This window comes from Equus caballus, chromosome 4, assembly GCF_041296265.1.
Source record: "Equus caballus isolate H_3958 breed thoroughbred chromosome 4, TB-T2T, whole genome shotgun sequence".
Taxonomy (NCBI): domain Eukaryota; kingdom Metazoa; phylum Chordata; class Mammalia; order Perissodactyla; family Equidae; genus Equus; species Equus caballus.
In genome coordinates, this window is record NC_091687.1 from 87,808,435 (window position 1) to 87,833,565 (window position 25,131).

A 25,131-nucleotide genomic window follows, 5' to 3' on the forward strand; every position below is an offset into this window, starting at 1 on the left:
TGTTAATGATTGGTCGGGAGGCCGCCGGCGAGGCGGCTAGGGGCGGGGCGCGGAGTCGCTTCCGGTTGGGCGGGGCTTGGGCGCGTGAGCTGAGCCGGTGGGTGAGCGGCGGCCGCGGCGCCCTGGGCTGTGAGCGCTGCGAGCAAAGGTAGGTACGGGGGTGCTCGGCGCCTCCTTCAGCAGCCTCGTCCTTTTGCGCTTTCTTTTTGTCCTGAGGCCTTGCTCCCGGCGCCAGCCTGGGCTTCTTTCAGTCGGGGCCTGTGTTTCTGCTGGCTCGGGACCGGGGCCTGAGCTGGCTCGCGACCCCAGGGCCCTCGGCGCACAGCCTGGGTGGTAGCCCCCCGCTCGCCTTCCCGCGCGGTCACAGAGGGGCCCGGGACTCGCGAACTCGGGCTCCCGGCTGTGCGGCCTGTGGGTACTGTTTTGTGCCCAGCTTGCCACGTTCTCCGCCCCCGGGCCCCGCCACTCACTGAGTCCCTCGGTCACTCTTATTTGCCTCCTGAAGGTCGGAGGGCATCAGGTAGTGTTATTGTAACAGCTCCCTGCCACCTCCCATTCACGGCCCCGCTCGTGTCCTCCAGCCCCGCCCCGAGGCCACATCCCGAGAGCGGGGTGCATCTGCCAAGAAAGTCGTGTTCGCTGACTTTGAGGGTGTAGAAACAAGGGGGAAAGAAAGCTTGAAGACACTATAAATTTTTTTTAAACTCTGTAATTTTAGAGAAAAGCGGAATGTTGCGAATTGCTTTGTTTGGCTGCGTACTTCAGTCAACGATGGAAAATAGTTTTAAAAGCTTCATTAGGAAATTGTATTTTTACCTTGTTTTGTTGCTTCTAGCCCCAGATCCTAGTTTGATTTTTGGCATGCTGTATTCAGAAGTAAACTTAATTCCCTACAGCTGCCCTGATTAAGACTATAGGGTGGTTTGCAGTTTTGAAAGCTGCTTTTGGGTCTCCTCTTAAAACGTTAGGCCTTTGATCTCAATTGCTAAGCGTGTAAACTCCCAGAGTAGTTTCTTTCCTATTCACTTCCTGGCATAGACTATAAAGTCAAGGTTAATGAATCAGGAATAAGGTTACTTCTGATTTGTTTTTATAGCTGGGAGATAGAGAACCTTGTAATCTCTGATAAATTATTCTTTGCCATAGAATGAAACTTGACGCAAGCTAAATGCGTGTTTGACCTCCTTCAGTAAGTTTAGTTAACCAAGTGCCAAACAATGGCCATCACTGAAGAATTTATGTAGTATAGTACAAATGAGGGTCTAGAGATAACTCGTGAATTGTGTTTGTGTGTAGAAAGGATGAGTTTGCCCAGGCCTATTCTGAGTTTTACAGTCATTCAGGCATCTGCAGTAGGATTCTTTTGAGAATCACAACCAGGAGAACCATGAGCTGGCAAAGATGAATTGAGTACACCTGAGTGGATAGTACTCAGATACAGCTTTGAAATCAACTCATCATCACTCTCAATATAATTGTTTGCTCCCATTCATCCAGTGATGTGTCAAAAGGTACATAGTGATGACATTTTATGTACTTTGCACCAGTATAGCAGATCAGTACTTTGATATTAACACAGGTTTTCTGTAACATGGGTGTACCAGAGGTGTTGGAAGGACAGAGGTAGCGCTGTTGGAGATGCTCGCTAGGCCATAAGGTCCTAGATCCTCTCTCTATGAACTCTTAAATATGGGTGTTGATGTTGTAATTTATGTATTAGAGTTAAGACAACTGAAATAACACTTTGCCTATTGCTGGCTGATGGCCGGATCCGGTAGGGGGCATTGGGAGTTTGGGAACACCGACAGGCAGGCACTACCTTGCTGCCAAGTACCGTCCAACTAATCCAGTAAAATGTACTGGTACATAAAAAGTGCAGGGCATTGTATTAGGGACTATAGAGGGATATTAATGTATCTTAGCTGAGATCCCTGCCTTCCGAAAATGTAGCACCCATAGGGGAGCTTATAGATGTCTCCTATAGGAGACAACTTGCAGTAGCCTATGCTCATTACTGTGGAGTGGTACAAGTTTTATAAAAGTTTAGAGAAATGGCTGCAGATCGCTTCCACCTGGAGTGATCATAGTAGATAGTTCTTTTCATCTAGGATTTTAAAATTATTTATAGACATTTGACACCAAAAGGAGGTTGAGCTAAAATAACTACCAAATTCTCAAGGGCTTTGCATGTTAGACACGCACAGCAAAATTTCAACTAGAAACCCAAGTTGCTGTCCCTACGCTTTGCATAGCATTTCTGTCGCAATTAATTATGTATTAAAGTTTCATCAGCCAAAAGTAAATTTTTTTCTCCCAAATTTTCAAGAACTTTTTTCTTAAAATTTTTCACTCTGTGGCCAGAAAAATTTAAAGCTTGTACTGAAATATTTTGGTTATAGAACCAATGAAGCCTGAGGAATAGTTTGTCATTCTCAAAGCTTTTCTTCTACAGCCAAATTTTGCACTTTTATATTCTCAGCTGTCTTAGAAATCTGTGCCCTCAGTCACACAAATAATTTGATTAGAATGTATTAATGAACTATTGTAAATTTGCTCCATCACTAAGGAAACATTGAATAAATGGTGTCATCATAACTTTTATCAAATCATGAAGGATAACATTATTACTTTAACGTGATAATCCATTGGTGGTACTTGTACTAAAGTTTTTAAGTGAAGAATATCAGATAGATAACCGGATAGCTTTAATTTCTAGATTTTGTAACCTGCAACTTAGTATGTATAGTTAAATTGCTATCAGGCTTTTCCCCCAAAACCACAGTGAAAGTAGACGCTTCAGTAGTGAGGTCCTGCTTTTGCTGCATTATAGAGGAATGTCTTTTTTTTGCTGAATATCCAGCTCAGAGAACTGGAATTTTACCACCACACCCATTTCTCCCACTTGTTAACATTGAGCAATGGGTCTTTGGTCAACCAGAATGACTGTGGGATCACTCAATGCTAATGTTCTTGAAAAGTTGAATTTAATCCAGACATCTAAATTTCTCTGAAGTAATTTACTTCAAGTGTTCTGTGACCAATGGATTTTTACCAAAAATGACTGGGAAGGAAGAGAGGAAATGGCAAAAATTTAGAACTGTCAAGGAAATTTTTGAATGGATAAAATAAACTGATTCTTAAGGCTCATCATTGTTATTGAAAGAAATTCAAGCTTATGCTATTAATCTTTTCTCCTTATTAGTTAACTGGAACAATTTGTGAAAATAACTTTGCAGAAGACCATTATTGATGAAATACTGCAAAAGGATGATAGTTAATTTGATATATTTTTGGTTCTAGCCCTTTAGTTTGTGTCTCTAACATGGCACTATCCAGTAGAAATATAGTATAAGCCACATATGTAATTTTAAATTTTAAGATGAAAATTTAAAACAGGTGAAATTAATTTTAATGATTTCTTTAATCCAATACATATAAAATACCATTCTTTTGATATAAAGTATAACACTTAAACCACATGTTAATTCACACTAGCCACATTTCAGGTGCTTAGTAGCTACATGTGGCTAGTTACTGTCCCAGACGATGCAGGTCTAGATTTTTTTTTTTTTTTTTCAAAGAAAAATGTTAGATGTGACCCTGGGTGAGGGAGGGATAGAATTTGAGAGAGAGAGACTATATGTCATTTGCGAAATGGGAGATGGGGAGATGCATTTTTCACAACCACTGATTCACCTTCTAGATCACATTAAAGTTCATACAACCAAATCCTTCATTTGTATCACATATTTTCCTAATTATCCATTGATGTGTGTGTAGCTGTGATGATGGGGGAGGAGAAAGAGAAAGATCATTTAGCTTTCTATCATTCGGTTTTAGTTTGGTTGAAAAGAACGATGCTTCAGAAATAACTGCGCTAATGTACTTCTTCAAATGCCTTGTGTGAAAAGTTGTTTTATACTCTTCTCACAACTTCCCACATAAAATATCCTTTATCTTGGGGGATATCCTTTATTTCTACTTGAACATTTTTAAGTGTGTATAGAATTAGATAAATCTAGTACAGTCCTTTTTTTAGTGTCTATATTCATAAAACAAGAGGCCTTTTGTTAAAGTATCTAATAGCCAGGAGTTGGTATATTATATGTGGGCACAAAGAGCGTTCTTGTTAGTGCCGTGGAGTCAATTCCAACTCCTAGTGACCCTGTGTACAGCAGAGCAGAGCCCTGCCTGGTCTTTTTGAAGCATTCTCTCACCTTCCAGTGCTGTGTCAGACAATGCTGTGCTGCTATTCCTAGGGTTTTCATGGCCAGTTTTTCAGAAGTGGGTGGCCAGGTTCTTCTTCCTAGATTGTCTTAGTCTAGAATCTCCACTGAAACCTGTCCACCATGGGTCACCCTGCTGGTATTTGAACTACCAGTGGCATAACTTTGAGCAGCACGGCAGCACGCAGACACCACAGTATAACAACTGACAGCCGGGTGATGTGGTTCACTGACCAGGAAACGAACCCAGGCCGCAGCAGTGAGCACGTCGAACCTTAACCACTAGACCACCAGGGCTGGCTAACAAAGAGCATATATTTTTAAAAAAAGAAGTTGAAGTGCAGGTTTTTCATTGCTCAACTGCAGAGAGATGAGGGTAGGACCGTTGGCTTTGTCCATCAGGTGGTCCTTGATGACCCTTTTAGGCAGTTTCATCAGTGGTAGATAGAAAGCCAGATTTCAGGGTGACAGTAAGTGGTGAGGAAGCAGAGGCAACTTCTAGAGACTGTGTGGGTGAAGGAAGGGGAAGAGCAAGCTTGAAGGAATAGTGGGGGCTGGGAAAGACTGGTTTTGGATTGTGGAGACCTGAGAAGTGTTGATTGACAGAATGGAGGAGCCTAGGGAGGGGTGAGATTGAAAGTTTCATTGAGAGAGGGGAGGAAAAGAGAGATGGATAAGTGATCATGCCAGATCACTTCGCCTTTACTCTGGAATTCTTCTCTTACCCTTGTATCAAGATGTTAAGCCTCAAACTTAAATGTAATTTTCCCTCTAAATCACAGTGAATCAATCTGTTACATTTCTATATGTTATATGTATCAAAACTTTGTGCAATATCCTTGCCAGGCCCTGATAGTGTTAATGAGCTTAAGCATTTATTCATATTGTAACATTTGGGGGTTGCAAACGCCTTTAGGGTATTATGCAAGACTTGTTAGGATATTTTATTCTAGGGATGTAATTAATCCTTTATAAAATTTTCCTAAATGTGACATCCCCTAAATAATAGGCATAATGAAAACCCTCTGCTGCAGTGACTTGATTTTACTTGATTCGGTAAGCTTCTAACATTATAGATATTTTTTTGGATACATCACAAAATAACAAGAACATATAATTTGTTTCTTGTCTCTAAAGTGTTTTATTTGTCTAAGGAATTATTTGTAGTTTGAGATGGAAGTTACATTTTGCCCTAAAATAAATCCATATTCATTTTGATGTTTAATAGAGCCAGTAAATCTCTTAATTTTCTCTTTACCATTCCACTGATTTGATGATCAGTTGAATCATTGAAGGGTAGGCTGGGGTGTTATTCTAGAGTAGTATGTTTTACTTTAAAAATAGGGTTTATGTCTTAAGAATAGATATCTGTTTTTCCTTCAGTCTTCTCTTTCAATCTGGAGAAATGCCTTGAAAATGTTTGCTCTGGTACCTAATATTGAAAAGAGTTTTTATAATATTGTTTAAAGAGTAATACACACAAAAAGGTAATACACATGAGTGTGTGCTCATTTATGAAAAATAGGCAACACAACAGAGTACAGTATTAAAGTTCACACTGGCCTCACCCTACCACCCCTATCTCTTCTCCCTTGAGCCTAATGGTTACCACTGTTTACAGATAGATGTTTATCCTTCCACACTGTTTTTGTCCATATATGTTATATTTTATACAAACATAAACAAGCTGAGGAGGTTGTTTGGTTTTGCTTTTTACATAAGTGAGGTCTTGACATTGTTTTGCAACTTGTCTTTTGTTCACTTTGCGTATCTTGGTGAGTTCTCAGTTTCAGGGCAGATAGATCCACCTCGTTCTTTTTAACCTCTGTGTAGCGTCCCATAATATAGATTTAATATACATTTACTAGCTCTCTGGTTTAGTTTTCCATTTTTTTAAATTATTATAAACTATCATCATTGAACTCCTATGTACAAGTATCTTTGTGGATGAATTTGGGTGTTTCAATGGGATAGGATGAAACAAAATGTTAATTAACTTTCAGAAGCATAGCTGAGTTCTAACATTGGTGGGAACAGCTTAAGAAAAGTACCACGTTTTCCCCTTTCTCTAAAGGTCTCCTGGTCTTGCTTTCACATTGCTTCCTGTCATGGGTTTTCATCAGTCTTAACCACCATCCTGTGAGACTCCCTTTTTTTTTTTTTTTGAGAATGGGCACTTGAGGACTGACTGCCTCCTCTTATCTCCTTAGCTATATTTCTGTTTGTCTTATTGTCACTGTCCTGTTTACTCTAGAACACTTTCTACTCTCTATTGATGTATCCTCTTCTGCCATTTCAGAACCTTCCCACCCTCCCCCACTGAGCTGCTTTCCCTGTGGTTGCATACAGTGCCCTTGTGTGCCCTTTTACAGCCTGAACGTTGTTCATAGAGGCCTCAGGTTGTGCCTTTGTATTATCAATTCTCTAGGTTGTGTTGGGATTAAACATATTTCTCTATTTGCTTTCCTTCTGCTTTTAAGGCACTTTATATAGCATGCTCACCATTAGCTGTACTAAGCATTTTTTAGTTTATTGAATCCAAAGGACTCTATAAATCCAAGGTAATACAATGTAACTTCCTTAGCGCATTAACAAGAAAAATGGATACATTGAACTATGTCTAATCTATTGGCTTAATTTCCTCATACCCTGGCGCAAGTTCACTCTCTTCATTCTAGTTCCCGAAACTTTGAGGCAGGATCAGATATATGCAATTTATTCATGTTAAGTATACTTTTGGGTCAGATTTCTTAAGACATCACTATGGCTGTTTGATAGTTTGGTTAAAGTGGTGGTCCTCACCCTGGATACCTTTTAAAAATAATGATTAGGGTGGGATTTAGTAGTCATATTTTCTGAAAACTCTCCAGGTGATTCTAGGGTGCAGACTGGACTGAGAACTACTAAGGTAGAGGCTATGCTGAAAGAATTTTCATATTTTGAAAAATATTTACATATAAAACGTGAGCCCTTCTACTAGGTCATTCCACTAGTGAGATCCTGGGGAAGGTGAAGTCTGTGGCTGGTTTAACCTGCAGAGTGGGACAAGGTAATGCTTTTAACTTTCACGTGATGCAGTGTCCCTCTGTACTAATACCTTGTTTTGGTTTCCTAGGGCTGCTTTAACAATTTACCGTAAACTAGGTGCCTTAAAAGGACAGAAATTTATTCTCTCAGAGTTTTGGAGGCTGGAAGTTAGAAATCGAGGTGTTGGCAGGGCCATGCTCTCTCTCTGAAGGCTCCAGGAGAAGATCTTTCTTTCCTTCTTCCTAGTTTCCGGTGATTGCCAGCAATCCTTGACATTCCTTGACTTGTAGGTGCATCACTCCAGTCTCTGCATCTTTTCATAACATGGTGTTCTTTTTTTTCTCTGTGTGTCTGTGTCCAAATTTCCCTCCTTTTATAAGGACATCAGTCAGTCATTAGATTAGAGCCCACCCTAATCCAGTATGACATCATTTTAACTTGATCACATCTACAAATATCCTGTTTCCAAATAAGGTCCCATTCACAGGTACTAGGGATTAGGACTTGAGCATATTTTTAGGGGGGATACAGTTCAACCCACAACAAGCTGTGTGCCTAATAACCACCTACCTATCCAGTAAGGGAGCCATTAGTCATAAAAGGAAATGAGTAAGAGAGAATGTGAAATTGCAAAAACTTATTCTCACCAGAGGGGGAAAAGCATCCAGAATCCATGCTCTACTGATGAAGGATTAGTTAAAATATGAATACCTTGGAAGATCTTGCCCCTTGACTTTTAATTTTATGGTTTTTTCTCTAAGACCTTAAGCTTTCTGGATAGTACTGTGGGGTATCTTAGTGTGTGCTAAACAGGTTACTATATTGCAGCTTCTCTTCAATTTTTTTGGTCACATTTTTCCATAAAGCCTTGTGCTTGTTCACTAGAATCAGCTGTGACTGCAGAGATTCTGAAGGTATGGAGTAGGGCCTGGGAATCTGTACTTTGAATAGTACTCCAGGTGGTCCTTATGCCTGGGCAAGTTTGAGAAGCACAATATACGAAATGATAAAGCAGTTGCTATCTATCACCGCACCATCTGAATGGTTTGATCTTTGATGGTAATTTGAGGTTGAGCTTGGACATGGAAGATGAGTTGGTGCTGTAGGCCAAGGAAACCGCTCAAATATTTCATTGGTTCCTAATTTGATGCTCATCAGAATCACCTGAGAAGTGTTTACAACTACAAATGCCTGGATTCAACTTCAGAGATTCTAATTCAATAGAGGAAATTTTTTTAAGCTTCCAAGATGATTCTAATAACTAGCTGGGTTTGAAGACCAGACCACTGATAAAGTACAAAAAGTAAAGTGTTTGGAGTCAGTAGGTGTGGATTTAAATTTTGGTCCTTTCACTTTTAAGTCTTATGAATTTTGGCAAAAGGATTAAAGTTCTGCTTTGGTATTTTTTTAAAAGAGAGACTGATCACAAGGTGGATGTTTTAACTATAATTCCTTGTCAACCTACAATCAGATGAAACTGGTTAAAATTTCTCACCATAAAGCTGGAAAGTCTGATATTCTACCGTACTTATTTTATGGGTTAAGTAATAATATTTAGGATAATATCAAATTAATAGTTTAACTGAATGTGAGCTTTTAATTTCTTCTTTAATTATTAAGCAGAATGCTTTCTGAATTAACTACCTTTCTTTTTCTTTAAGATCTGATTATCATGGACCTGCGACAGTTTCTTATGTGCCTGTCCCTGTGCACAGCCTTTGCCTTGAGCAAGCCCACAGAAAAGAAGGACCGTGTACACCATGAGCCTCAACTCAGTGACAAGGTTCACAATGATGCTCAGAGTTTTGATTATGACCATGATGCCTTCTTGGGTGCTGAAGAAGCAAAGACTTTTGATCAGCTGACACCAGAAGAGAGCAAGGAAAGACTTGGGTAAGGTGCCAGCTCTTGGGGGGGCTAGTTACAGTAATAACATTTCTTTATAAATCAGCTCATGCTTTTTTTCTCTCCTGGCTCAGTCACCCAGTAAAGCTGTGATGAGCTACATTTTTGGAAAGCTAACCACAGAATTGCTGCTGCTAAAATTTAATTAAGTGCTTGCTTTATACATTTATCCACTGAATAACAGTCTTTACCTCATTCTACAAAGTCAAGTCATTTTTACGTGAAAGTACCAAATCCTACAGGACCCATCTTGAACTGCATCTTCTTGATCTCAAAGGAACATTGAGCTTCTCACTCCTGCTGCTTTCAATTTTTAAAACTATCTGTGACCTATTCATTGTTGCCTAAGCCAAGTCTTAGAGTAGATAATAAACTGCAAATTAGACTCCTGGACTAATTTCTGTTAAATTTATGATTTCCAAGAGTGCCCTTCACCCTCTTTGTTTTCATTCTCAGATATTTGCTTAATTAAAAACAAAAACCAGGGGCCAGCCCAGTGGTGTAGTGGTTAAGTTCACACACTCCACTTCAGCGGCCCGGGGTTTGCAGGTTCAGATCCCAGGCGTGGACCTACGCACTGCTCATCAAATCGTGCTGTGGTGCCATCTCACATACAAAGTAGAGGAAGATTGGCACAGATGTTAGCTCAGGGCCAATCTTTCTCACCAAAAAAAAAACACAAAACCCCAAAACAAACCCAACTTGCCTTTTAGAAGACTATAACAAGTAATGATCTTAATATCAGAGTATGAGTTGCTGTTTCAGTAACAGCCAGGTCATAGTCAGGTTATGTGGCTTTCTCAGCAGACAGCTTTTTACCTAGAGAGTTGATTTGGTAGAATCCCAGTTGATAATTTCTAACTGAGGATCTGAGAATGTCTTTTTGGCTCTTCCAAAGACTTGCCTTTTAAGGAAAAGCAGGTTAATTTAGTGAACATTTTCTCCTCAATGAGCACCATTGGTTTAACTTTCTGAACTGTAATCAGGAGATTTGTCTAGAAAGTTGTACCACATAGGAATTTCCAAAAATATTTTGCTGTCATAGGTAGTGCTGTGATTAGAAGACGTTATAGGATTTGCTTTGGTTAATTCTTCAGTATAAATTTATTTTATTCTTTCATGAGGTTATCTGCTAACTGAAAGGTACAATATTTTGTTCTTAATCACTGACAGAAATAATCAAAAGATTTTGCTAGGTAGAGTGAGAAACTATACCAAGACATTTGAAAGGACGTAAACAGGAATATATTAGTGTCAGTTTTCTGTTAGGTTGCTTTTCCAACTCTGAGAGACGATGCCCACTTTTCATTTTACTCTTATAACTGTGCTAATATTTCAGACTGAAAATAGGGATGGGTGAGGGTGTTCACGGTCTTCATGTCTTGCCTATTAATAACGTGCATGTCCAACCCACATTTTGGTCTGCGTATATCTATTTGCAGAATTAACTCTTAAATAATGAAGAGCCCTTGGGTTTGGTGTCAATCAGGATGTTCTGGCTCTTTGCAGGTAGTGGAATCAGTAGAGAGAAAATGTTCCTTTTTGACATCAGTGAATATCAGAAGTTCAACACATAAGCAAACTCTGTATTTGATTAAAATTAGATGGTTAAAATCATGTTTTTCATGGAATGTATGAATGAACTAAGTACTATTTGTTTCTCTCAAATTTTGGAGATAATGACAAATATGTCCAGTTTATAAGATGATGTACTGTTGGAAGCAAGAATTCCAGTTGAACTTTTTTTTTTTTTAAACTTATATTCACTGGCATTTCTAAACATTGTTTGGATAAGTGACTGTACACCAGATGTTGGGAACAACAGATTCCCCCTCTTTTCTGTCTATTTAGAAGGCAAGTAATTATTAGGAGATAAGATCGTTGTTTATACCTGTAGTTGCAAAAATTTGCTATTTTCAAATCTTTAGTTATGATTTCTAAAAGACCACAGGAAGCATTTTAAAACAATATACAGTTTTCAGTTCCTTTTTTCTTAATAAGAATGTTGACAAATAGAACACTTTTTCTTTCATGTGTATTCTCATTTCCCCCGCCCCCCAAAGAAGTCTAAGCATACTTAATTTTCATGTATGTGTCCTTCAAATGAGGGTTTATTTTGAGTTGGTGGTCCTTAATATAAAAAAGTTCTCACCCTTGATATATTTGCTATAGAAATGAACTAGAGCAGTTCATTCTTTTTTGGGTCACAGGCCCAGCCCCTTTGGGAATCTAATGAAAGCTAAGGACTCTTCCTCAGAAAAGTCCACATATATGAATATATATAAAATTTTGCATACTGAAAATTTCAGGAATATTACGAACCCTCCTGGAACCCACTTACTGACCCAGATTCTTAAAAAACCAGTTTTCTTATGCCTCTTAAAATGTAGAGGCGTGTGTTACCTCTTAGGAGAAAGAACATAAGGTCCCCTAAGTGTGTTGTTTCTGTCCTGGAATAAATGCTTGGTTAGTGGCATTGTAACTGCATCTGTAGGGTTCTCCAGTGTCAGGAATACAACGCAATTAGCTTCATAAATTTACAGAGGCTCTTAAAGATTAGAGTTTAGAGCTTCATACCTAAAATAGAACGTGCCCACTTCCAGCATATTTTCACAGCTGCCTACAGGCTGGGATGGCCAGAGAGATAAGAATGACTTTTTATATTTTTTAATGGTTAAAAAACAAAAAAAGATGTGAAAGACCTATGTGGCCCACAAAGTAAAAAATATTTACCATCTGTCCCTTTCTGGAAAAATTTTGCCAACCTCTGGATTAAACCATTTGGGATATTTCTGTTGGAATAAATAGAATGGCATTCAGCCAGCTTCATTTAGAAAAGCCCAGTCATAAAGCTTTTTTTTTTATTTCTTTTTTATCTGAGTGATCCTCCTCTGAGGCTGTTTGTTATAGTTTAAAATTTTCTTTGGGGAGTGGGAGGGGTTCTGATACCTTGCCCTTTTTTCCTTAATGTTGCAGTGGCACTATTGATAACCAATACCATTTGGACACAAACTGGATCCCATTGTAGATAATGCAGAAGTCTTTAATACTGGTATAACTTAATCTGTTAATATTATTGAAACTCTACAGGGTTAAACTTGCAAGAATTTTTTTGTCCTAGTTCCATGTAGATAGAGGAGGGTATTTAAGAGAAGACTTCTTATTGCTTTACCTTTTCTATTAACATTTTAGAGCAAAAGCTACAAGATTACACGTTTTCTGGAGGAAAATGCTTGTTGATTATAGGATTGAAGTAATAGACAGTTATGGCTAACACTATATCAAGATGAAAATCTCTTTTCATAGTGTTGCTAATACTCTAATTCTAATCACTTTCCAATATTGTATTCATGAAATGAACACAAACTGGGAAAAGACATTACTTGCTACCCACTGACACTCTTTTTCGATCCTGCAAATAATAGAGGATAAGAGTATGGCAAGATTTCAATTCTGCTGGAAGTGGTGATTTGAAGTTCCTATTCCAAACTGGGCTGCTTACTTGTATGACTTTACGTAGGTTGTCTAAGCCTCTGTAAGTAGGTGATTGCGTCTTTAAACAGGAGTTTTCGTATCATGCACATATTTTGAAACCCTTAAATTAAGATGACAGAGCTAGAAGAAAGAAACTCATGAAGGGCGAAGTATATTCTTTATTTTTGTAGTTTTTGCTTTATTGTCTGCACTCTAACCCTCTCAGCTTATTAACATTCTCATAATCAAGGATATACTTTCTTACCACATAATTTCCTCAGAGTTCTTGGTTTTCGTGGTTATATGTAAAAATCCAGTTCAACATAGTGTATAATAAGCTGTTAGCCATTTTTTAGAATAAGCATGCTTCTGTTTTTATATACCTGATTTTTTTGTTTAATAATCTTGACTTGAGGCTTAAGTGATCCCAGAACTTTGTGTGTGCATATGTGAGGAAGATTGTCCCTGAGCTAGCATCTGTGCCAATCTTCCTCTATTTTATGTGGAATTCTGCCACAGCATGGCTTGGCAAGTGATGCCAGGTCTGCACCCAGGATCTGAAGCTGCGAACCCTGGGCCACCAAAGCAGAGCACACGAAGTCAACTACTGTGCCACCGGGCTGGCCCCCGGAACTATTTTTGATATCTTTATATTTTTAATAAAAGTGTTGTCTCTGGGGCCGGCCCGGTGGTGCAGCAGTTAAGTGTACACATTCTGCTTCCGTGGCCTGGGGTTTGCTGGTTCAGATCCCAGGTGCAGACATGGCACCACTTGGCAAGCCATGCTGTGGTAGGCGTCCCACATATAAAGTAGAGGAAGATGGGCATGGATGTTAGCTCAGGGCCAGTCTTCCTCAGCAAAAAGAGATTGGTGGCAGATGTTAGCTCAGGGCTAATCTTCCTCAAAAAAAAAAAAGTTCTCTTTTTTTTTAACAGCAGCTGAATTTTTTAAAGTCTAGTTTAAATTTTTGAATTTTTAGAAAACCGTGTCAGTGGTTATTATGATTATTTACCAAGAACTCGAGATTCTCCTAAAAACAATAAAGAAAAATACAGAGATTTGCATGTTGTTTGATACAAAGAGTGGAGAACCTAGATAGGTATGAATATTCACTCCTGAATTCTAACCTTCGGCTGAAACCTACTTCTAAAGGGATAGACTGGGTTTGCTTTTGGATCCAAGTGCACCAGCCATGGACTGTGCTCGCCTTATCCAGATGGCTCATTACCGACCAGTAATGGGCCACTTAAGAGAAAAATTTTTAGTTGCCTGTCTGGCGCTTTTGTTCTGGAGACAATTTTTTATTTCCATGCTTTAGCCCTGGGCAACACCTGTGGTCACAGCACACACCTGGCCAAGTCCAGAGCCTTGTGTCCTTTTAACCTCTTGCTGGATTTCTCTGCATTTTCTACAGAAAGATTGTAAGTAAAATAGATGGCGACAAGGACGGGTTTGTCACTGTGGATGAGCTCAAAGACTGGATTAAATTTGCACAAAAGCGCTGGATTTACGAGGATGTAGAGCGACAGTGGAAGGGGCATGACCTCAATGAGGACGGCCTCGTTTCCTGGGAGGAGTATAAAAATGCCACCTACGGCTACGTTTTAGGTAGGTCCCTACTATCTGGGGGAAAAAGCCTTGTGGAGCCGGCACCTTGAAACGTAACTGTTTTGTCTTGTAGAATGATTGTAGATAAAATAGACGCGGATAAAGATGGGTTTGTGACCGAGGGGGAGCTGAAATCCTGGATTAAGCACGCCCAGAAGAAATACATATATGACAATGTTGAAAACCAATGGCAGGAGTTTGATATGAATCAAGACGGCTTAATCTCCTGGGATGAGTACAGAAACGTGACTTATGGCACTTACCTGGGTAAGGGGCAAGATGTCAGCCTGGCAAAGACCATGGTCTTGAGTCAAAGAAACAAATGGGTCACGCAGTGAAAGAAAGGAATAAATTGTGTTTATTTTAAATAGTTTGATGCTGAACTGATTTCCCTTTATTTTATTCATTTTAAAGTGTATATTATTTATTTTTTGATTTGTTTAATTTTGGTTTTCTAAGGTCTGGCATCTTCCGTATCTTTAGCATTTCAGATATATTTTAGCATTTTTCTTTCTGCCATCCCTCAGAGAGACCGTTTTTATAGTAGATCTTGTTTCAAAGGCTGCATTGTTCCAACAGTGCAAAGCAAGGGGCTTTGAGATGTCTCTTGACGTGATCACGTTGAAGTGTTGCACCTGAAATTCAAACCAAATTAGAGTCCTTTATAACTGGTGAGGATAGAAGGATATTTACTGTCTTTTCTTAATAAAATAAAGATCACATATAGTAGCTTTCCTTGATAAAAAGCTAACTATTTCAGTATGTCTGCTTACTGAAGTTTAGAAATGAAAATTTCCCATTTGTGTTCTCTGGCACATGAGTTTATCAGCCTGCTTTGCAAATGCTTCAAGGCAAATAAACGTGACTTGGATTGCTTTCTGTTGATGTGGTAGCTTGGGCCACCTGTTAGTAATTTTCTTTTACTTATTACACTTGCCTGCTGCTGACTGCTAGGTGGCGATCTTACTGAGTTGATGACTTTGGATATTTTTGTTAGGTTCCTCTGTTGTACATGGTTACAATTTGAGGAAAGAATGTATAAATGTTACTTTTTGCATTTTATCCTGGAAATTAGGCAAATTTTGGGGTTAAAGCAGGTGTTCACCACTGAGTAACAGTCAGTGAGTATATAATGATCTGTTTCCCTCGCTGGACAGCCAGCTGTCCATGTTAATTACAGAACTGCACGCATTTCTGGCAAAGAGACTTATTTCTGTGTTGGGCTTCTTCTCATTCCTAAAACTAAAGTGGCAATCTCTCTCCATGCTTGACTCTTAGCCAAGAACTAAACATAGCCTTCACTCAATTAAAAACACATGTATTAAAACGTCAGCGCAAATGGAGAGGCATCAGTGCTTCTTGCTCTCTGAGACCCAACACCCTCCTGATTTATTTAGAATTAATGATAACTATAAAGCAAAGGGTAAGCTATTGGTGATCTAAACAGAATGGTGTGTTAATAAATCTCAGCTCACACCTAGACACTCACTTGCTGCCCAGAATGAATCTTAAACTCTTTGTATGATTATGTGCATAAAAATCTGTTGAGAGCTCTGTTGCCTCACAGGGCGAATGATTCAATGTAATGGGTATTTCTACTGACTGAGACTGCATAAGCTGAAGCATTGGCTGGAGAAGCAATGTCTTTATAAGGCATCTTTCCCTAGAGGCATGTGAGTGGACAGAGCTCAGGGGGTAATGAGTCGGCTTATTGAAGGACTGAGGTTTTTTTTGAGAGTGTGTTCCTGATTCAATTTTGAGTTCAGGTATAAATCATCTAGCTTTTAATTAAAATCTATCTTAATCTGCTTTCCACAAAAGGAAGGTTAACACTCTCTCTGCCCCAAGTAAAATATGAAATACTAAGATCCACCCTGCTTATCCCAAAACTAGATCAGAGCCTCCCCAAGCTGTGTGCAGGCCAGCAGGAAAGTAAACTTATGCAGCACTCCAAGCAGTGACGATAGGCACATGAGTCATTAAAAATAAGTTTTATATCTTCCTCTTTCTTCCTTATATATGTGCATGCTATCAGGCTACTTGATTCCAGTCACCACGTTTTACCCTAAGGAAGAGAGAAGGACTCTTAGCTAAGAATCTAGTCTTAATGTATAAGTTGTCTGTCTTCTGTTATCTTTATTCATTTATGTTACATAGTTGGTATTGAAACTATGTTTTGAAGAGGTGACTTAGTATCTGAGAAAGGTGGTATTTTCCTTAAGTTCTCCATCTCCAACCTATTATGGTTTTGAGTATACACATATATGGTCCCCAAAGCCTCATGATTCAATAAGCTGTCATACTGAATTTTGACACTCAACAAAGAATGAAGCTTCAAGCTTTTCAACTCTCAAAATAGAGCAGTAGTTTTTTTTTTTTTCAACTGTGCTTAAATTATGGGAAGATTGAACTACAGTATGAAAAGTCAGCAGTGTGATGTTATTGTTAAAGGGACCCCGTGGGTCTTTTTATAAAACCAGTGCCATATCTTTTTTATTTGATCAGTATGTTGCAGGAGCAATCATTTCTTACCTTTAATGTGATGTCTGTTACTTTTTAAAATATCTTCACATGTTATCTTATTTAGTCCACACAACAACTCGGATTGAAAAGGGTTTTTTTCCTTTTCTGCAGTTAACATCTTCACATTTTTCCAGCTTAAAGAAACTAAATTTCGTTCTTCTAGATTCTTATATAGAGACTGAATAACTACTGCTTGTGCAGTTCAACATCCTAACAAACGGTTAGGTCCAAATTCAATTCGTTTTTGATCTAATGTTTATTTTTTGTAACAGCTTTATTGAAGTATAATTGACATACGATACACTGCACATATTTAAAATGCACAATTGATGAGTTTGACATATGTATTCATCAGTGAACCTATCACTACAGTCAAGATAAATGAACATATCACCCCCAAAAAGTTTCATGTCCGTTTATAATCCTGCTCACCTTCCCTATCCCCTATCTGTAGGCAACCACTGACCTATTTTCTGTAACTCTAGGTTAGTTTGCATTTTCTAGAATCTTACATAAATAGGGACAAGCAGTGCTTGTAACTCATGGTAGCTTTCTGAGTTGGCTGAAAAAACTAAAGTATGACCTTTCAAAGAGTGGTGTTCTGTTTGAATCCAAGTGGCCTTAATATGGGATAGAAGGCCTTTGATATCTAGCTTCTTGATGGGAGCCGAATGTTTAATAAAAATTGCAATAGCTAACTTTCTTAAAAGCCAGCTATATGCCAGGCACTATTCTAAACACTTGGATTTATTTGCTCATTTAAACCACAAAACAATCCTACGCGGCAGGCACTGTTATTATCTCCATTATACAAATGAGTAGATTGAAGCACAGTTAAGTTACTTGCCTAAGGTCACACAGATAGGAAGTGGTAAAGTTAGGATTCAAACCCAGACAGTATGACTTTAGAACTGCCAGTGTCCCCCAGATATAACTAGAAAACTTGAGCCCTTTAATATCCTTAACACCAATAATATTCAAGCATTACATAATTGTTTACATAGTCTAGCAGCCAGGGTTCCGTGTTGGATGGCAAACATTTATATTCAACTTGGACCTGACTTTGAGGCATTTGATTACTGGAGCTTTAGCCCAAAAATGAATGTCTTTATACTGTTGGAATTTGACCTGTGTAATCCGGGGCTATTTCTTCATTGATTGGTTTATCTTTCTTGGAAATTGATTCCCTAGCCCACACATTTTCATGTTTTCTGGAAGTCCTTTAAGATTTGACCTAAATTTTTGTTTTCTAGATGATCCAGACCCTGATGATGGATTTAACTATAAACAGATGATGGTTCGAGATGAGCGGAGGTTTAAAATGGCAGACAAGGATGGAGACCTTATTGCCACAAAGGAGGAATTCACAGCTTTCCTGCACCCTGAGGAGTACGACTACATGAAAGATATAGTAGTACAGGTGGGTGAGAAAAAGGATTCTCAATGGAAGCTCAGTTTCTTTTTCTTGCTTACACTGTCTTTCCTCTTTAGCTTGTCCTCTGCATTTACAAGAATGACTTGCTGTACAAGTACTGGCAAGATTTAGAGTCCAGGCTCTGTCACTGTGTTTTTCTGTGACCTTGATCAAGTCATTTATCTTAAGTGTCTTTGGCTTTCTGTTTAGTATGACAATATTTAGCATCAGATCATGTATTTTGCCATTTCATTAGTGGCTTCATATTATAAGCACAGGAGGAAATCCTATTGTTAAAAAATCCTGTGACCACTGATCAGACACTGAGTGATTACAGTGATACTGAAGAATTCTCACAGAAGGCAGCTAACTATAAACCAGACTATAGCTATAGGCGTACTTGCTGGTCACGTCTGTTAGTATGACTTTAGCATGACTAGGGCAACCAGATCATCATGGGCTTGATGGGGTGGTTTGTTATTAAGCAGTGCTGGTGTTCCTCCAAGAAGACTCATAGTTATTTTAGGTTGAAGCATTAGAAATTGATAGTATTTTACTGGTTTTTTAGCTAGAAAAACAGCAGTTTCCTATGGTTTAACCATATTCACACACATACACATATACTAGTATATTTGTACACATATATGTGTGTGTCTTAATGAATGATAAATGCCTAAATACTAACTTTAATAGTCTCTTCGTCTAGGAAACAATGGAGGATATAGATAAGAATGCTGATGGTTTCATTGATCTAGAAGAGTATATTGGTAAGTCTATTTCTCATAGTTTTTTTAGAAGAAGCTGAGAAGCTTTGGAAGATATGTTCACCCATAGAAACAGTTTACCCCAGCTCTCAGCACATCATTAAGCCAGACCAGTGTGAGAAGAAGTGGGTCATGATAAAGTATCTGTAGCCCCACTGTCCAATCAAAATGTAAATGTGAGCCTCATATGTAATTTTAACTTTTCTAATAGCCACATCAGAAAAAGTAAAATGACCAGATGAAATTAATTTCAATAATTTATTTTATTTAGCCTAATATTCTAAAAAACCATAGTTTCAACATTTTATCAGTATAAATTATTGAGGGTTTTTTTCTCATACTAAAGTCTTCGAAAGTATGTTTCATACTTACAGCACATCTCAGTTTGAACCAACCACATTTCAAGTCCTCAATAGCCTCATTGGCTAGTGGCTCCCTTACTGGGCAGCACTGATACAGCGCATCCCAGATGCCCTGCGGACTTGACAGTAAAGAGTTGCAGGGAGCTTAGACTGGCATTAGGAAGCCCAGGAGAAGAAGGTAGGGAATGGAATAAAAGAGACAGGTGGGTGATAAGCAACCGGGAGGGGCTGACTCCTCTTAGAGCCTTTCCCTTTTTTTTTTTTGGATGCTACACCTTCAAGGCTAATTTCTCTCAAAAAGCTGTTTTCATTTTCCTTGGAATAATTTCAGAATTTCCCCCTTGCTTTAAAAAAAAAAGGAGCTGCATCTCGTAGCAAGTAGTTGAGCATTGTTTCACAATTACTATAATGGAAATTAATATAAGTAAAGGAGAAGAGATGGATGACATTAAGACTTTTGTTACAAATGTCATTCCTTTTGAAAGATACTAGATAATTTTGTATTTCACATCCTTATATTTACTCATAGTAACTTAATTTTAGTATACCACTGGTTTTATTTTTCATATATCAGTTTGTTTTTAGACCTCTGAACTTTACCTGAAATATTTATTTTAAGTGTGAAAGGGAGACTTAAGCCCTACTTCTGTCACTTAAACTGCATTGAACCAGTCACTCTTTTACTCAGATTTTGTCTAATTATACCTGCTATTTATTTTCTAGAGTTATCCCAGTTGAATTACTCCTTGAATATTGACCACTTTTTTCTTCTAAGACTCAATGATGTACCTTGAGTTTTTTAGAGAAAGAAGGATGAGCAATGGAAGATAGGATTTTTTTCCAAAATGATTTTTTTTTAGTGGAGTTCATCAGCATAGTGGAAATGAGTGCCTGGGTGCATTTACTGAGCTCGTTTCAAAGTTGAGTATTTCTACTTTTAAATATTTTATCTTTTCATTCTTGGGTTTTTCCACTTTATTACCATTGCTGAAACTGAGGAACTCATTTGAACCTCCTGAGGAAAGGAATTATGTTTTATAACTGTTAAGTAGCATCGTTTATTAAGCATTGAGGCCAAAAGGAGATATTTCTGTCTCCCTCCCCGTCATAAGATTCAAGGGCAGAGGAATTGTATCTTGAAACTACTAAAACTATCAACTGTGTGTGTGTTGCTTTCTTTTGCAAATCAACTAACGTGAACACTTACGTCGGGGGTGCTGGGCTTTGTAAAGCTAAAAGTCTCCCAAACATTGTCTTCCAGTTTCTAGGGATGTGCTAGTTTCTGCCCTGTTGACAAGAGAGATTATAAAGAAATAAATGGTCTTTGCCTCTTACATTTAGCGTCAATAAGAAGTCCCCAGAGATACACCGTTGAATTGTTTTTATTCTTTCAGCTTATTATAGAGCATTGCAAATATAGACAAAATCAGATAGAATAGATAATGAATCCCTGTGTACCCAAGCCCACCACCAACACCCATGAGCCCATGGCCAGTCCTTTCAAATCCACATCCACTTCCTTACCTCCTTTGTTATTTTGAAGTAAATGTCAGTCATCTTCTCATTTCATTTGTTTGTATGTCTGTGCACACAAGGTGACATGTACAGCCATGATGGAAATGCCGATGAGCCCGAATGGGTAAAGACAGAGAGAGAACAATTTGTTGAGTTTCGAGATAAGAACCGTGATGGAAAGATGGACAAGGAAGAGACCAAAGACTGGATCCTCCCCTCAGACTATGATCATGCAGAGGCAGAAGCCAGGCACCTGGTCTATGAATCAGACCAGAACAAGGTAAGTCTGGCCAGGCCTCAGCAGTCTAGCAGTGATCCAAGTCTGTTTCCAGGGGATTGCCTAAAAAGTTCCTATTAAGGTTCATAGAGCATTTAAGGTCTTAATTAGTCTAAGTCTGCTACGGATCTAGAGTTGGTGATTGAAAACTTAAAGGGCAGCACTAGCTATCTGATCTCGTTTAGAAATCCCTTTGCCCAGTGTTCATAGCTTTGGAGGAATTCAGCCTTCAGAAAAGAGCCTCTGTATGTAGCCTATGCCCAGCATCATCTGTTTCTTTGGATCTCCAGGAAATTTTCTTTGCTTTTTTATTTTCTTTGTTCTTTTACCTATTATAGGCTCATTTTGCCTACTCAAAGCTGGTTATTTCCTTCTTTAAGTCAAATATGCTTTTTAAAATTAAGTCCTTTGTAGTAGGTTATAAATCAGCTTTTCTCTGGATCCTGTTAAAATTGTCCTTGTCCCACAACTAGAAGGGCCTGCAACTAAGATATACTGTGTACAGGGTGGGGTTTGGGGAAATAAAGCAGAAAAAAAAAAAAGATTGGCAACAGTTGTTAGCCCAGGTGCCAATCTTTAAAAAAAAAAAAAAAGTTGTCCTTGATCAGTTATCTGAGGCATTTAGTTCATTAAGAGTGGTGTTATCACTAAGCCCGGTCACCTTTTTCAGAGATTTGAATGCTCTGCTTAGAGTAAGCTGAAAATCAATCTAAAGATGGGGGGTTTTAGTATCCTGAACATTCTTTTAGTTAGGCTCATTTTTAGTTTCAAATGCATTTTCTTATCATCGAGCCTTTTTAAAGGTTAGTCTGTTTTGAGTTCTTGCTCAGTCACTTCAGTAGCCAGATGCTGTGTCCTGAGATATGTGAGAAAAGGAAACTCAGGTAGTCGTCCCTTGGGAGTCTGGCCTAGCTAACTTTTGAGATGAGTGTCTGCGCCTTCATTTGAGTTGCATCTTGAATCTGATTGGTGGCTAGGGCATAGTGGAGGTAAGGACTAGGCTTGATATTAGTAGATTTCATTGTTGCTGTTAGGCAGTGACTTTGTTCACCTTGAAGTATTTTACCCAGTTCTTCTTGACTATCTCTTACTCATATCTAGGAGATGTCCCACATTTTGCTCAAAAGGGAGTATTATCTTCTCAAGAAACAAACCCATGTCTCCAGCATTGAGTCATTGAGCTATATTATTTCCATTCTTCCGCTTTTAACTTTCTTGATAAGAAAAGTGTATTAATCGCTATTTTCTTCCGTGTGTATGGGTAGGCCATGGGGTGAGAGTTGAGTTCACATTTAATTTAGCGGAATTTAGAATCTTAAATCTTGACTAACGCCTATTCTATAGCAGTGTTTCTAAATTTAGAATGGGAGATATATTTTGTCTGAATTCACTGTTCTCTCTAATTTCAGGATGGCAAGCTTACCAAGGAGGAGATTGTTGACAAGTATGATTTATTTGTGGGCAGCCAGGCCACAGATTTTGGTGAGGCTTTAGTACGACATGATGAATTCTGAGCTGCAGATAGAGGAACCCACATTTCTTCAAAAGTAATTTATTTTTACAGCTTTTGGTTTCACATGAAATTGTTTGCGCTACTGAGACTGTTATTACAAACTTTTTAAGACATGAAAAGGCGTAACGAAAACCATCCCGTCCCCATTCCTCCTCGTCTCTGAGCGACTGGAGGGAAATCGTGCTTCTGAGGAACAACTCTAATTAGTACACGTGTGTTTGTAGATTTACACTTTGTATTATGTATAACACGGTGTGTTTATTTTTATATTTGTTCTCTGGTTGGGAGTATGATATGAAGGATCAAAATCCTCAACTCACACTTGTAGGCAAACATTAGCCCTTCACTCTTTCTCGACCCTTACCATATAATTTTTATAATTCCGACTTAACTAAGCCTGAGATCAATAAAAGATGTTCAGGAGAGAGAAAAGGGAAAGAATATACCCCACAATTTGATTTAGAAAGATAACACTTAATCTTGACTATTGAAAGTATATGTCATCAGTAGTAGGAGCTAGATATTCCATTCAGCTGCTTCAGGTCCAGCAGCTGATCTTGGTGTTATCTGGGCAAGGACAGATCCCTGTGCTGTAAGAAAACTTGGCTCAACTTGATTTCATTCATTCTTTTTTTCCTTTCCCATAGGACTAGCTGTTTGCTAATTTTGTCAAGCGCAGCTGTGGTGGGAAGAGTTAGGGCCAGTGTCTTGAAAATCAATCAAGTCGTGAGTGTGATCTCTTTAGAGAGCTATACATAGAAACAACTGGAAAACTAAAGGAAAAATACAAGTGTTTCCAGGGCGCACACTTTTCTGGGTGTGCATCTGTTGCAGTGCTCAAGACTGCCTTGCCTATTGAATCACTGTAAGTGCCCCATTTGGCTCCTATTTCCCCAGGTGTTCTGAGGAACTAGTCTTGCTTTCACTGCAGTTAAAGTGGACTCCTTTCCAATCATATCATTGAAAGTGCCTTGAATGAAAGAAATGATCACTGAATGAGGATTCTCTTAAGAAATCCTAAGATAAAGAGAAGATTATTTGGACCATCCTATATGGCAACTTAGAACCTCCCACTATAGTGGGGATTTTTTTCTTCCCTTTCTCTTTCGGACAGTGGTTAAATAGCAGTATTAGTTAGGAGCTTGGTTGCAGTGTTCTTATCTCGTGGGCTGGTTTCCAAAAACCACGTGCTGCTGAATTTACCAGGGATCCTCATACCTCAGAATGCTAACCACTTACTACCAGGCCTGTTTTTGTGTCAGCCGGAGAGCTTGAGCTCAGACTCAAAGATGAGAGGGCCTACAGAGAGGGCTCTTTGGTTTGAGGACCATTGCTCATCCTTCCTGCCTTTGATCCATCATTCCCTATTCCCCCATCTCCTCTGACTCCCTGCTGCCAAAAGACAAGTTTATCCTGGATCCACAGATTGCCAGTCTTCATCAAAGAGAGGGCTGTAGAAAGAGCTGAAGAAACCATCCTCTGTTCCCAACTCACTTTACCCATATTTTACATGACACAAACTATCTTTTTTGGTCCCTTTCTTACAGTTGGACCTCTTTTGAGAAGAATTATTATATTCCAAGTCTTTAGCCCTCAGGTTACTAAGATAAATATATGTATATTTAACCTCTATTATTTCATTTATCTTTCTGGATAATACATTCAGGTGGTGCTGGGTGATTATTATAATCTGAACCTAGGTATATCCTTTGGTCTTCCATGATTGTGTTGAGGTGGGCTACTTGGCCTGGTAAAAAGCCACATATTGTGTAACTTCACCCTGGCCTTCACACTGACCCCTTGAGAGTGGATAAACTCTTTAAGTTTAACCCCAATATAGGAGAATGAAAATTCTCTGCCCTCCAGATTCCCCATTTTTATTGTTAAGAAGACCAGAGATAATTAATGATGCCACCAACCCAGGCGTAGGTAGAGAGGGCACATCATGAGCTGTAGGCAGGAGAGCCTCACAGCTCACCAGGTGCAGAGAACCCAGGCTTTATGTGAAAGTCACGCACCTAGAAAGCAAACCTTCATCTGCTAAGACGGCAACTTCTGGATGCTGGGTGCTAAGCAGCAAGCACTGTAATCTTTAATAATCCCCCTGGATTATCATTTTGGTTTAAATCAAGCTTGAGGCTGGTGAACAGTAGCTGCACACCCACATTGTGTGTTCTGTGAATGCTAGCTCTCTTGAATTTGGATACTGGTTATTTTTTATAGAGTGTAAACCAAGTTTTATATTCTGTAATGCAAACAGGTACCTATCTGTTTCTAAATAAAACTGTTTACATTCATTGTGAATATGTATGTCCTTTATTCTCTTAAGAAATGGAACTCTTGCTTAGAATTATGGAGTCATGGAAAAGGAGCTTTCCTAGAAGGTTGAGCATACCCCCTCCCTAGCCCAGAGAAGTTCCTGCCTTCTCCCAAGTTGGTTTCTCCTTTCCTCCTATTTCTGAAATCTCGAGCACCCTTCTCACTACAGCTGTGACCCTTTTCTGCTTCCCTTCGGCCGTCTA

General features: G+C 38.8%; 1 protein-coding gene across 3 annotated transcripts; it reads left to right on the forward strand.

Moving 5' to 3' along the window:
• On the forward strand, positions 1-24,913 carry CALU (calumenin). 3 transcript variants are annotated; one of them, XM_001502691.5, is made up of 7 exons: positions 1-148; positions 8,915-9,146; positions 14,048-14,241; positions 18,018-18,184; positions 18,885-18,945; positions 20,900-21,099; positions 22,506-24,913. In XM_001502691.5, exons 2-7 carry the CDS (start codon positions 8,926-8,928, stop codon positions 22,608-22,610), a joined length of 948 nt encoding a protein of 315 aa, XP_001502741.1. In that variant the 5' UTR covers positions 1-148; positions 8,915-8,925; the 3' UTR covers positions 22,611-24,913. The 3 variants fall into 3 exon arrangements, 2 of the variants coding, with proteins under 2 accessions (XP_001502741.1, XP_003364896.1); XM_003364848.4 differs by lacking the exon at positions 14,048-14,241 and adding an exon at positions 14,315-14,508 and having other exon boundaries at positions 16-148; XR_011438228.1 differs by having other exon boundaries at positions 22-148; positions 20,028-21,099.
• Positions 24,914-25,131: the final 218 nt, after the last annotated feature.

Bases quoted from the DNA above. Each gene is read 5' to 3' on its own strand.
- CALU (XM_001502691.5), top strand. From the start codon at position 8,926: ATGGACCTGCGACAGTTTCTTATGTGCCTGTCCCTGTGCACAGCCTTT. The intron at 9,147-14,047 runs GTAAGGTGCCAG...CATTTTCTACAG, and splicing joins GAGAGCAAGGAAAGACTTGG to AAAGATTGTAAGTAAAATAG. The intron at 18,946-20,899 runs GTAAGTCTATTT...TGTGCACACAAG, and splicing joins TGATCTAGAAGAGTATATTG to GTGACATGTACAGCCATGAT.